Source organism: Rhinoderma darwinii, chromosome 1 (assembly GCF_050947455.1).
Source record: "Rhinoderma darwinii isolate aRhiDar2 chromosome 1, aRhiDar2.hap1, whole genome shotgun sequence".
NCBI lineage: Eukaryota > Metazoa > Chordata > Amphibia > Anura > Rhinodermatidae > Rhinoderma > Rhinoderma darwinii.
This window is the reverse complement of record NC_134687.1, coordinates 387116490-387130906: the sequence shown is the minus strand read 5'-3', so window position 1 is coordinate 387130906 and position 14417 is coordinate 387116490. Positions and strand designations below refer to the sequence as shown.

At 42.0% G+C, this 14417-nt stretch overlaps 2 protein-coding genes across 3 annotated transcripts in view; one reads left to right on the top strand and one right to left on the bottom strand.

Annotated features, from left to right (window-relative positions):
• FRMD3 (FERM domain containing 3) overlaps positions 1-14417 on the top strand; it is a 335672-nt gene that overhangs the window by 192534 nt on the left and 128721 nt on the right. The window contains exons 5-6 of the mRNA XM_075828480.1: positions 1817-1914; positions 2929-3052. Coding sequence (XP_075684595.1) covers positions 1817-1914; positions 2929-3052 — 222 coding nt within the window. The remainder of the gene's footprint in view (positions 1-1816; positions 1915-2928; positions 3053-14417) is intronic.
• Positions 1-14417, bottom strand: part of IDNK (IDNK gluconokinase) — a 358457-nt gene that overhangs the window by 270097 nt on the left and 73943 nt on the right. The gene's annotated exons all lie outside the window — the stretch shown is intronic.

Below are 14417 nucleotides of genomic sequence, written 5' to 3'. Positions count from 1 at the left end.
GTCGTGAAAGTAGGTAGGGACTGAATGGCGGGTAGATTAGTAGAACTGTCTGTCTCCCTACCCCTTCATTACACCAAGATTGAACTTTTTGGTCTCAATTCTAAGCGTCATGTCTGGAGGAAACCATCCACTGCTCATCACCTGCCCAATACCATCCCTACAGTGAAGCATGGTGGTGGTAGCATCATGCTGTCAAGGTGTTTTTCAGAGGCTGGGACATGGAGACTGGTCAGGGTTGAGGGAAAGATGAATGGAGCAAAGTACAGAGAAATTCTTAATGAAAACCTGATCCAGAGTGCTCTGGACCTCATATTGGGCCGAAGGTTTACTTTCCAACGAGACAATAACCCTAAGCACACAGCCAAGACAACAAAGGAGTGGCTTAGGGACAACTCTGTGAATGTCCTTGAGTGACCCAGTCAGAGCCCTGACTTGAATCCAATCGAACATCTCGGGAGGTACCTGAAAATGGCTGTCCACCGATGGTCCCCATCCAACCTGACAGAGCTTGAGAGGGTCTGCATAGAAGATTGGCAGAAAATCCCCAAATCCAGGTGTGCAAACCTTGTGGCATAATATCCAAGAAGACTGGAGGCTATCATCGCTGCCAAAGGGGCTTCAACTAAGTATTGACGCTTTGGTGGGGGGTTGTGCTCCTAGAGGGAGCCCTTGACGTCACTGTCCATATATGGACAGTGATGTCAGGGGTTCCCTCTAGGAGTGGAAACTCAGAGCATTGCCGACTCTTTGGCCGGGGACTCCGCTCCTAGAGGGAATCATGGACGTCTCTATCCATATATGGACAGTGAAGTCAGGGACTCCCTCTATGACCACAATCCCCGCCAAAAGCGTCAGCAATGCTCTGGCTGAAGATTCTGCTCATAGAGGGAGCTTCAGTGGCGCTATCTACAGGGGGGAGGGTACTATCTACAGGTGAAGGTGGTACTATTTACAGGGGGGGTGTCCTATCTTAAGGGGTGATGCTATCTACAGGGGGTGGCACTATCTACAGGGGGTATGGTGCTATCTACAGGGGCTGGCACTATCTAGGGGGGTTGGCACTATGTGGGCACTGGCACTATCTACAGTGGGCACTGTGACACTATCTACAGGGGCATTGCGGCACTATCTACATGGGCACTGTGGTGATTTTAGAGGTTGTGACGAAAACCCTAACAAATGAAATTAATCAATTTTTTTAACTGCCATGAAGAACGGGTGGCAAACAGTGGTTACATATAGTCAGATGGCCGGGAAATGGATGAAAATTTTGAGACACACTGATGCAACAATTGACAGTTGATCCGTTTTTAATGGCTGTCTTTCACTGTCATCTCCCCTCACAGCAATCTAGGCTGACGGAGAGAGAAGACAACTAATTGTTACAGAGCTGCAACAGTAAATATATGTGTCTTGTTTTTTTTCACATTTTTAGGGATTTGTTTTCTCATAATAAAAATGAAAACCATGGAATTAATTAAACTAATCTAGAAATTGAAAGCCTCATAAGTCTTGTAAAAAAACAAAGTAAAAATAGTTAATGATATTCAAAGAGGTTGCAAAGATATTATCGTTTAAAGAAGTGCATATCAAAAATGGAAAACTTGACATGGACACAGGGGCATCAATGACCTTTGGTCATGAAATGGTTAAGTGAGGCATTTTCATGCATAAGTTTGCTTTGTTTCCTTCCTGGTTAATTATTCTTTCTGTAGTCCTAGGTATGGTCAACCTGACCACTCAGACTTTAATCAGGGGTAAAGTATTCACCCAGATTAAAACATGGAAATTTAAAGTTGTGTTTGTTTTTTTCCAGGTATCTTTTGTATCTTCAATTAAAGAGGGACATTTTTCATGGACGTCTGTTGTGTTCATTTGGTGATGCTGCATTCCTTGGTGCTTGCATTGTCCAAGGTAACTATGCAAATCATATATTACAAGTCCCAGGGGTGTAACACGAAAATACCAGGACCCATAGTAAACTTTGGAGAGCCCCACTATACTTGTGCAGATTTTGATGTGAATTCGACCACTGATTTTACCCTTTGTAATGATATGGTTGAAATCTGCCACTTCTTTGCAGCAGAATAGTGCATGCCGGGGATTTGAAAATATGACCTATGAAAGAAAATAGAGGAGGTGGTAGGAGCCAGAAGGGAAGGGCAATTTTACACAAAGTACATGGCTGCTTGGCCTTCCCAGCCCACAGGTCCAATAGCTTTACAAAACCACAAAATCAGGGCAAGATCAAGAGACATACACATCCAGCTAATAAAGAATAGTAGACATTTTATTTGTACCAAAAAATTATTAAAAACACTGTATACAGCAAGACCATATAGTGATCCATGAGAAGACCAACCATAAAGGTGTAAGAAGCCCAAGCAATCTGGACTAACAAAATAACAAAATCTAATAACTAAGGCTGCACATGAGTATAATTTTATAGCATTAGAGTATAAGATATACAAATTGTCTTTCGAGAACATCCATTGTGACATCCAATATAGGTAAGCATATACCCAGCATAGAAACAGGCGGGCAAACACCATATACTCTCCTATAGCAGCTGCATGGTCTGCCACTGACAAGTCTCTTACACACATATTTTCCATACCATAAGTCACCAGAACTAGCACTGCACTTTATAGTGGCTCACTGCTACAGTCCTGAGCAGGTTACCCCCTTTATGACATGGAAAGGGTTGTTCACCTTCAAGACAGGAGCTACACACAGAATTATTTGCGCAACAACTTCAAAAGCAACCGTCGTGTCACATTATATGACGTGCATGCAACTTCTTTCTTATAAAGTGCAATGCCTTAATTATGGACTGCTACTGTCATGCTTAAAAAGTCTGTATGTAAGCCCAGCCTGACACAGGTAGCAATTGGGCAGCAATTATATCATGTTTTTTTTTTCTTGCAGCTGAGATCGGAGATTATGACCCTGATGAACATCCTGACGATTACATTTGCGATTTCAAGATGTTTCCTAAACAATCACAGAAATTGGAAACAAAAATTGTAGAAGTTCATAAAAGTGAACTCAGGTATCCGTTGACTGCTAAATATTATATTATTAAACTATTACTACGCCAATGTGATACATTATTAGTTTTCTTTAGGGATCCCTAATTCTTATTTGTGCTGCTGCAACAGTAACTTTAAAAAAAACACTTTATACTGTTCAATATTTATCCTTTAGTGTCTAAAACGCAGTAGGGTATGTAGCGACAACCATGTTCTGTGACTGGAAATAATTAGTTAAAGGGACATTATAGTCAGAACTGATACACTGTGTTATAGTGAAAAGGGATACACTGCCGCTGGGAACATTAAAACCTGATTTTTTTTGGTGTTATGCTGCCTGCATGACCATCATATAACTTGGTCAGCAGTTTTGAGGGGCCAAAACTACAGAAATATTCCCTTAAAAGCATACCTAAACTTTTCAGTTGACCTTTCAGAATTAAGCTATCATGTGTGTACATAAGGAATAGCACTATTTCTGGCCATTATATGACTTGTATCCTGCATTTTTCACCAGTTTTCCCCTTCAGAAGCTCTATTTCTAATTGTCAGTTTTCCCTGAGCTCAGGTCCAGAGGAATCCAAGACAGTGCTGCTATTATATCTCCCATGAGATCCAGCTCCCCTATCTCTATTTATAATTTATACACACACATATAGAAGCAGCATCAGCAACATGGAGGACATTACATAGCAGTAATAAGCAGTGTAGCTGTGAATTTAAGCACTAGGGTGAGATATAACACTTACTAGAAGCTACAGCAGCGTCTGTGTCTGTCTCTTCTCTGTCTCCATCCAACAGCTCCCTCTTCTTACTCCCCCTCTCCATTGACTTCTATGGGCGGCAGCTGACACCTGATCTATAAGTGTACAGATTCTTGTGAACAGAGTTTATCAGTAAATTCAGTGAGTGAACATTTAAGTAGGCAGGGGCGTGGAAGAGAGAATTTTGATAAGTGGAGAAAGAGGCATTTTTCTGTAATAAGATATATTACAAAGTTTCTTATCGCTTGTACTACTGATTTATGGAAAAAACAAAATGTTTACTTTTTTTTGCGGGTCAATACGATTACGGAGATACTAAATTTATATACAGAGAAGAAAATAAGTATTTGATCCCTTGCTGATTTTGTAAGTTTGCCCACTGTCAAAGACATGAACAGTCTAGAATTTTTAGGCTAGGTTAATTTTACCAGTGAGAGATAGATTATATAAAAAAAAAAACTGAAAATCACATTGTCAAAATTATATACAGTGAAGGAAATAAGTATTTGATCCCTTGCTGATTTTGTAAGTTTGCCCACTGTCAAAGTCATGAACAGTCTAGAATTTTTAGGCTAGGTTAATTTTACCAGTGAGAGATAGATTATATAAAAATAAAAAAAAACAGAAAATTACATAGTCAAAATTATATATATTTATTTGCATTGTGCACAGAGAAATAAGTATTTGATCCCCTACCAACCATTAAGAGTTCAGCCTCCTCCAGACCAGTTACACGCTCCAAATCAACTTGATGCCTGCATTAAAGACAGCTGTCTTAAATAGTCACCTGTATAAAAGACTCCTGTCCACAGACTCAATTAATCAGTCTGATTCTAACCTCTACAACATGGGCAAGACCAAAGAGCTTTCTAAGGATGTCAGGGACAAGATCATAGACCTGCACAAGGCTGGAAAGGGCTACAAAACCATAAGTAAGACGCTGGGTGAGAAGGAGACAACTGTTGGTGCAATAGTAAGAAAATGGAAGACATACAAAATGACTGTCAATCGACATCGATCTGGGGCTCCATGCAAAATCTCACCTCGTGGGGTATCCTTGATCCTGAGGAAGGTGAGAGCTCAGCCGAAAACTACACGGGGGGAACTTGTTAATGATCTCAAGGCTGCTAGGACCACAGTCACCAAGAAAACCATTGGTAACACATTACACCGTAATGGATTAAAATCCTGCAGTGCCCGCAAGGTCCCCCTGCTCAAGAAGGCACATGTACAGGCACGTCTGAAGTTTGCAAATGAACATCTGGATGATTCTGAGAGTGATTGGGTGAAGGTGCTGTGGTCAGATGAGACTAAAATTGAGCTCTTTGGCATTAACTCAACTCGCCGTGTTTGGAGGAAGAGAAATGCTGCCTATGACCCAAAGAACACCGTCCCCACTGTCAAGCATGGAGGTGGAAACATTATGTTTTGGGGGTGTTTCTCTGCTAAGTGCACAGGACTACTTCACCGCATCAATGGGAGAATGGATGGAGCCATGTACCGTCAAACCCTGAGTGACAACCTCCTTCCCTCCACCAGGACATTAAAAATGGCTCGTGGCTGGGTCTTCCAGCACGACAATGACCCGAAACATACAGCCAAGGCAACAAATGAGTGGCTCAAAAAGAAACACATTAAGGTCATGGAGTGGCCTAGCCAGTCTCCAGACCTTAATCCCATCGAAAACTTATGGAGGGAGCTGAAGATCCGAGTTGCCAAGCGACAGCCTCGAAATCTTAATGATTTACAGATGATCTGCAAAGAGGAGTGGGCCAAAATTCCATCTAACATGTGTGCAAACCTCATCATTAACTACAAAAAACGTCTGACTGCTGTGCTTGCCAACAAGGGTTTTGCCACCAAGTATTAAGTCTTGTTTGCCAAAGGGATCAAATACTTATTTCTCTGTGCACAATGCAAATAAATATTTAGAATTTTGACAATGTGATTTTCAGTTTTTTTTTTTTTTAGATAATCTATCTCTCATTGGTAAAATTAACCTAGCCTAAAAATTCTAGACTGTTCAAGTCTTTGACAGTGGGAAAACTTACAAAATCAGCAAGGGATCAAATACTTATTTCCTTCACTGTATATTTATTTGCATTGTGCACAGAGAAATAAGTATTTGATCCCTTTGGCAAACAAGACTTAATACTTGGTGGCAAAACCCTTGTTGGCAAGCACAGCAGTCAGACATTTTATGTAGTTGATGATGAGGTTTGCACACATGTTAGATGGAATTTTGGCCCACTCCTCTTTGCAGATCATCTGTAAATCATTAAGATTTCCAGGCTGTCGCTTGGCAACTCTGATCTTCAGCTCCCTCCATAAGTTTTCGATGGGATTAAGGTCTGGAGACTGGCTAGGCCACTCCATGACCTTAATGTGCTTCTTTTTGAGCCACTCCTTTGTTGCCTTGGCTGTATGTTTTGGGTCATTGTCGTGCTGGAAGACCCAGCCACGAGCCATTTTTAATGTCCTGGTGGAGGGAAGGAGGTTGTCACTCAGGATTTGACGGTACATGGCTCCATCCATTCTCCCATTGATGCGGTGAAGTAGTCCTGTGCCCTTAGCAGAGAAACACCCCCAAAACATAATGTTTCCACCTCCATGCTTGACAGTGGGGGCGGTGTTCTTTGGGTCATAGGCAGCATTTCTCTTCCTCCAAACACGGCGAGTTGAGTTAATGCCAAAGAGCTAAATTTTAGTCTCATCTGACCACAGCACCTTCTCCTAATCACTCTTAGAATCATCCAGATGTTCATTTGCAAACTTCAGACGGGCCTGTACATGTGCCTTCTTGAGCAGGGGGATCTTGCGGGCACTGCAGGATTTTAATCCATTACGGCGTAATGTGTTACCAATGGTTTTCTTGGTGACTGTGGTCCCAGCTGCCTTGAGATCATTAACAAGTTCCCCCCGTGTAGTTTTCGGCTGAGCTCTCACCTTCCTCAGGATCAAGGATACCCCACGAGGTGAGATTTTGCATGGAGCCCCAGATCGATGTCGATTGACAGTCATTTTGTATGTCTTCCATTTTCTTACTATTGCACCAACAGTTGTCTCCTTCTCACCCAGCGTCTTACTTATGGTTTTGTAGCCCTTTCCAGCCTTGTGCAGGTCTATGATCTTGTCCCTGACATCCTTAGAAAGCTCTTTGGTATTGCCCATGTTGTAGAGGTTAGAGTCAGACTGATTATTTGAGTCTGTGGACAGGAGTCTTTTATACAGGTGACTATTTAAGACAGCTGTCTTTAATGCAGGCATCAAGTTGATTTGGAGCGTGTAACTGGTCTGGAGGAGGCTGAACTCTTAATGGTTGGTAGGGGATCAAATACTTATTTCTCTGTGCACAATGCAAATAAATATATATAATTTTGACTATGTGACTTTCTTTTTTTTTTTTATATATATATATATATATAATCTATCTCTCACTGGTAAAATTAACCTAGCCTAAAAATTCTAGACTGTTCGTGTCTTTGACAGTGGGCAAACTTACAAAATCAGCAAGGGATTAAATACTTATTTCCTTCACTGTAGTTGTTTTCATATTTTACTACTTTTACAAGAAAAAAACAAATTGTTAAAAATAAATTAGTTTTGTGTCGCTATATTCTGAGAGCCATTACTTTTTCATTTTTCCTTCGATTGCGCGGTGTGAGAGCTTGTTTTTTGCAGGGCAAGCTGCAGTTGTTATTGATACCATTTTGGGGTACATAAGACTTTTTTTCATCACTTTTTATTCAATTTCTTTTGTGAGAGATGAGGTGACCAAAAAAATAACAATGATTCTGGCATTAATTGTTTTTGTACGGCGTTGACCTTGTTGGTTAAATAATGTTATATTGAAATAGTTAGGACTTTTACGGACGTGGAGATATCAATTATGTTCTTTTTGGGGGGGGATTTTTTTTTACTTTTAATATTTATAAGTATATATATATATTTCATTAGGCCCCCAGGCTGCCACGACAACCTTCTGCACTCCACGATCATGTCGTGGGGCGGCCAATAGGACGTTGGAGTGGACGGCACCTCGCTATCTAACAGCTTAGATTCTGCTGTCGCTATTGCATCTAAGGGCTTAAACGAGCGGGATTCCGCTCGTTGCAGTGAAGTTTCGGCTGTAACATAGCCGATACACACAACTTGTGGAGCTGGCTAGGCCTGTGAACCCGCAACATACGTTCCCTCCCGCCCCTCGCTGTATATATGGCAGATGTCGAGAAGGGGTTAAGTCTACTACAGTGGCGTAACTACCGCTGTAGCAGCCGTAGCGGCCGCTACGGGTCCCGCGGCATGAGGTGTCCCGTGTCGCCCGCCGGCACGAGCCCCCACCATGGCCGGAGGCTCCGCTAGCAGCCGCTATGGCTGCTACAGCGCGACGCCACTGAACACTACGGCAGAGCAGGGAGGTATCTCCCCGCTCTGCCATTAAACAAAAGACATGTATCCCCTATCCACAGGATATGGGATACATGTGTGATCGCTGGCTTTGATAGGGAGAACGGGGGACTGAAAGTCCCCTGAAGTTCTCCATCACAAACATCGGACTTCCGGGGTCTGTGTCGGCAGCTCCGTAGAAATGAATGGAGCGCCGGTCGCGCTTGTGCGCATGCGTGACCAGCACACCTTTCATTTTTATTGAGCTGCGCAGACGCCGGAAGTCAGAGGTTAGTCATGGAAAACTTGGGGGGACTTTTAGTCCCCTGTTCTCCCTATCAATGGCAGCGATCACACATGTATCCCCTATCCTGGGGATACATGTCTTTTGTAGGACACACTGTAAGTCAGATTTTTTTGGGGGGTTGGGGCTGCATGGCGTTACCTACAGGGGGGGCTGTATAGCGTTACCTACAGGGGGGCTGTATAGCGTTACCTACAGGGGGGGCTGTATAGCGTTACCTACAGGGGGAGCTGTATAGCACTACCTACAGGGGACTGTATAGCGTTACCCACAGGGGGGCTGTATAGCGTTACCTACAGGGGGGCTGTATGGCGTTATCTACGGGGGGGTTCTGTATGGTGTTATCTACAGGGGGGTCTGCATTGCGTTATCTACGGGGGGGGGGGGTTCTGTATGGTATTATCTACAGGGGGGGCTGTATGGCGTTATCTACAGAGGGGGCTGTATGGCGTTCTCTACAGGGGGGTCTGTATGGCGTTACATACAGGGGGGGCTGTATGGTGTTATCTACAGGGGGTCTGTATGGCGTTATCTACAGGGGGGCTGTATGGCGCTATCTACAGGGGGCTGTATGGCGCTATATACAGAGGGGGCTGTATGGCGTTATCTACAGAGGGGACTGTATGGCGTTATCTACAGGGGGGCTGTATGGCGTTCTCTACAGGGGGGCTGTATGGCATTATCTACAGGGGGCTGTATGGCGTTCTGTACAGGGGGGTGTATGGCGTTCTCTACAGGGGGGTGTATGGCGTTATCCACAGGGGGGGCTGTATGGCATTATCTACAGGGGGATGTATGGCGCTATCTACAGAGGGGGCTGTATGGCGTTATCTACAAGGGGCTGTATGGCATTATCTACAGGGGGGCTGTATGGCGTTATCTACAGGGGGGTTTGTATGGCGTTATCTACAGGGGGGCTGTTTGGCGTTATCTACAGGGGAATGTATGGCGCTATCTACAGAGGGGGCTGTATGGCGTTCTCTACAGGGGGTGTATGGCGTTATCCGCAGGGGGGCTGTATGGCGTTATCTACAGGGGGATGTATTACGTTATCTACAGGGGGCTGTATGGCATTATCTACAGGGGGCTGTATGGCGTTATCTACAGGGGGGTTTGTATGGCGTTATCTACAGGGGGGCTGTTTGGCGTTATCTACAGGGGGATGTATGGCGCTATCTACAGAGGGGGCTGTATGGCGTTTTCTACAGGGGGCTGTATGGCATTATCTACAGGGGGGGCTGTAAAAAAGGCACTATCTACAAGGGGGGGTTGTGTGACACCCAGGGGAGGGGGGCCCCAGTCAAAAGTTTGCTATGGGGCCCAGTCTTTCCTAGTTACGCCCCTGGTCTGCTAGACAACTTTGACCAGTGTTTTTTGTTAAGGAGTTCATATCTGAACCCTTGGCGACGTGACGGAACTGCATCACAGCCGCCAGCGGGTGTCGCAGCGTTCATGTTTGTCAATACTGAAGGCCCCCACGTCTGTCATCTTTCTGCTTTTAATGGCACAATACACTGCAAAATATAGGTATTGCAGTGTATTGTACCAGAAATCAAACGATTGCTTGTTCAAGTACTCTAGGGAGATAAAAAAAAAAAGTTTAAAACAGTTTAAAAAAAAAAAATTCCATTATATTCTTTGGTACTTTAAATTGTACTATAAAGAGGCTCTGTCACCACATTATAAATGGCCTATCTTCTACATAATGTGATCGGCGCTGTAATGTAGATTGTTTTTTATTTAGAAAAACTATCATTTTTGACGGAGTTATGAACGATTTTAGCTTTATGCTAAAGACTTTCTTAATAGACAACTGCGCGTGTTTTACTTTTTGACCAAGTGGGCGTTGTACAGAGGTGGAGTACAGAGGTGACCAAACAGTGACCAATCAGCGTCATACACTTCTCTCCATTCATTTACTCTGCACATAGTGATCTTACTAGATCATGATGTGCAGTCACATACTCACACATTAACGTTACTGAAGTGTCCTGCCAGTGAATAGATATCAACTCCAGCTAGGACGGGATGTCTATTCACAATCCCGACTCTTCGGTAACGTTTGTGTAGCATTTACAGCACAGCAAGCGTAATCTCGCGAGATTACGCAGTAAATGACAGTTTACAGCGAGATTACGCTTGCTGTGCTGTAAGTCCCACACAAACGTTACCGAAGTGTCGGTATTGTGAATAGACATCCCGTCCTGGCTGGACGTGATGTCTATTCAATGTCAGAACACTTCAGTAACGTTAATGTGTGAGTATGTGGCTGCAAATAGTGATCTAGTAAAATCACTATGTGCAGAGTAAATGAATGGAGAGTAGTGTATGACGCGGATTGGTCAGCGTCATACACTTCTCTCCACAATGTCCACTTGGTCAAAAAGTAAAAACACGCCCAGTTGTCTATTAACCCTTTAAGGACCGAGCTCATTTTGGCCTTCAGGACCAGCCCCATTTTTTTCAAATCAGACATGTGTAAATTTATGTGGTAATAAGTCTGGAATGCTTTTGCCTATCCAAGCGATTCTGATATTGTTTCCTGGTGACATATTGTACTTTATGCTAGTGAAAAAATGTGGTCAATAAACTCATTGCTTATTTGTGAAAAACACCAAAATTTAACCCCTTAGTGACCAGCCCATTTTAGGCCCTAATGACCAAACTATTTTATTCGTTTTTCTATAGTCGCATTCAAAGATCCATAACTTTTTTATTTTTTCGTCTACATAGCTGTATGAGGACTTGTTTTTTGCGGGATTAGTTGTACTTTTTAATAGCACCATTTTTGAGTACATATAATTTTTTTATTAACTTCTATTAACTTTTTTTGGGGGGATTATAAAAAAAACTGAAATTCCGCCATTGTTCTATGCGTTTTTAAATTCACGCCGTTCATTGTGCGATGTAAATAACATGTTACCTTTATTCTATGGGTCGGTACGATTACGGCGATACCACATATGTAGAGGTTTTTTATGTTTTACGACTTTTGCACAATAAAAACACTTTTGAACTAAAATTATTTGTTTTTGCATCGTCGCTTTCCAAGAGCCGTAACTTTTTTATTTTTCAATCAATGTAGTGATTTTTTTGGGCTTGTTTTCTGCGGGACGAGACGTAGTTTTGATTGGTACTGTTTTGGTACTGTAATTTCGCCATTGTTTTTTGCGTTTTTTTCTACGGTGTTCACCTTGCGGTTTAAATTACATATTAACTTTATTAATGGAGTCATTACGGTCATTGCGATACCATATATGTGCACTTTTATTTATTTTTCACACTTTTACAAAATAAAACCACTTTTTATGGAAAAAAATAATTTTTACTGTCATTTTTATTATTAATCTTTATTTCACATTTATTATTTATTTCACTAGTCCCACTAGGGGACTTTACTGTGCGATCTTCAGATCGCTGCTATAATGCCTTGGTATACTTCGTATACCAGAGCATTATTGCCTGTCAGTGTAAATCTGACAGGCAATCTGTTAGGACGTGCCTCCGGCGCGTCCTAACAGGCATATGTCCAGGGCAGACCTGGGAGCTTTTATCAAGCCCCCGGCTGCCATGACACCCCATCGGAGACCCGCAATTGCATTTGCGGGCCGCCGATTGGTGACACTCCCTCTGTAAACAAAGTAAAATGCCGCGGTCGCTATTGACGGCGGCATTTAACGGGTTAAACGGCCGCGATCTAAGTAAACTTCGATCGCGGGCGTTGGAGCCGGAGCTCAGCTGTCATCAGACAGCTGAGCCCCGGCTCCAGCCTGCACGGGAGACCCGTGCAGGACTTAGACTAGGCTCACGTGAAAAGGCGTCAGCCTAGCCTAAGGCCCCTTAGTGACTCACGTGAAAAGGCGTATTGGTGGTCACTAAGGGGTTAAAGAAAATTTTAAAAAATTATGATTTTTCTCATTTTAAATGTATCTGCTTGTAAAACAGATAGTAAAACCACACAAAATAGTTACTATTTCACATATTCCATATGTCTACTTTATATTTGCATTGTTTTTTGAGCATTATTTTATTTTTTTAGGACGTTACAAGGCTTAGAACTTTAGCAGCAATTTCTCACATTTTCAAGAAAATTTCAAAAGGCTATTTTTCAAGGACCAGTTCAGTTCTGAAGTGGCTTTGAGGGCCTTATGTACTAGATAGACCCCATAAATCACCCCATATTAAAAACTGCACCACTCAAAGTATTCAAAACAGCATTCAGAAAGTTTCTTAACCCTTTAGGCGTTTCACAGGAATTAAAGCAAAGTAGAGGTGAAATTTACACATTTTATTTTTTTTGCTGAAATTCATTTGTAATACATGTTCTTCTGTAACACAGAAGGTTTTACCAGAGAAACGCACTCAATATTTATTGCCCAGATTCTGCCGTTTTTAGAAATATCCCACATGTGGCCCTAGTGTGGTAATGGACTGAAACGCAGTCTTCAGAAGCAAAGGAGCACCTAAAAATTTTGAATTTTTTCATTTCCACAAAGGATAAAGGAGAAAAAGCACCCCGAAATTTGTAAAGCAATTTCTCCCAAGTACGGCAATGCCCCACATAAATGCTTTATAATTAGAAATTAATTAACCCTTTCAGGACTGATCCATTTTTTGCTTTTACATTTTAGTTTTTCCCTCCCCGCTTTCCAAGAGCCATAACTTTTTTTATTTTTCCATCAGTAGAGTGGTGTGAGGGCTTATTTTTTTGCGGGAGGAGTTTTCTAGTGACACCATTTAAAGTACCATTTAATGTACTGGGAAACGGGAAATAAAATTCTTTGCAGCCTGAAATTGGAAAAAGCTGTGATTCCTCCATTGTTTTTTGGGTTTCGTTTTTACAGCTTTCAACTTGCGGTAATAACAACAACTTACATTTTTTCTGAGACTTAATACGATTACGGTGATACCAAATTTATACAGTTTTTTTTATATTTTGCTACTTTTACAAAGTAAAAACTGTTTGTTAAAAAAACAAAATGTTTTGTTTCACCACATTCCGGGAGGCATCAGTTTTTGTATTTTTTGGTCGATTGAGCGGTGTTAAGTTTTGTTTTTTTTTGCGGACGAGCTGTAGTTTTTATTGGTACCATTTTTTTTTTACATACAACTTTTTGATCACTTTTTATGATTTTTTTTAAAAGCGGAGGTGAACAAAAAACAGCGATTTTGGCATTTTAAATTCTTTCTTTTTTACGGCGTTCCCAGTGCGAGTTAAATAATAATATATTGTAATAGTTCGGACTTTTACGGATGCAGCGATAGCAATTTTGTTTATTTTTTGTATTTCTTACATTACTTTAGAGGAAACACGGGAAAGGGGGATTTTTTGGACTTTGAATATATTATATATTTTTTTCACTAACAATAACTTTTTTTACTATTTTTTTTTTACACATTTTATTAATCCCCCTAGGGGACTGGAACGAGCGATCATTAGATCGCTGGTACAATACACTGAAATACTAATGTATTGCAGTATAATGTCATTTTTACAGGCTCCTGTAACAGCGCGATCGCTGTTCCTGTCCATTAGTCCCGGGTGTCAGCTGTAATGCACAGCTGACACCTGCAGAATATGGAGCGGGCGCAGCGCATGAGCCCACTCCATATATAACCCCCCCGCACCACAACATGCTATTAAGTCATAGTGCACGAAGGCATTAATGCGCAGCGGATGGTGCAAAGTGAAAATTAAAATTTTCCACTGATATGCCATTTTAATGCACAATATGTTGGGGGTCTTGCACATGACATGCAGGCTTTTAGGACCACTGGGATGGGTAAGGTGCTGTTTCAATCCTGACACCACTGGCTTCTCCTATCTTTATATGGACTGTTTTGTGCAAATTACATGCACTTGCACATTTGCATAGGATATCGCCACTCTCAGGCAACTGCACCACCTACTCTTTACATCCCTAATATGGG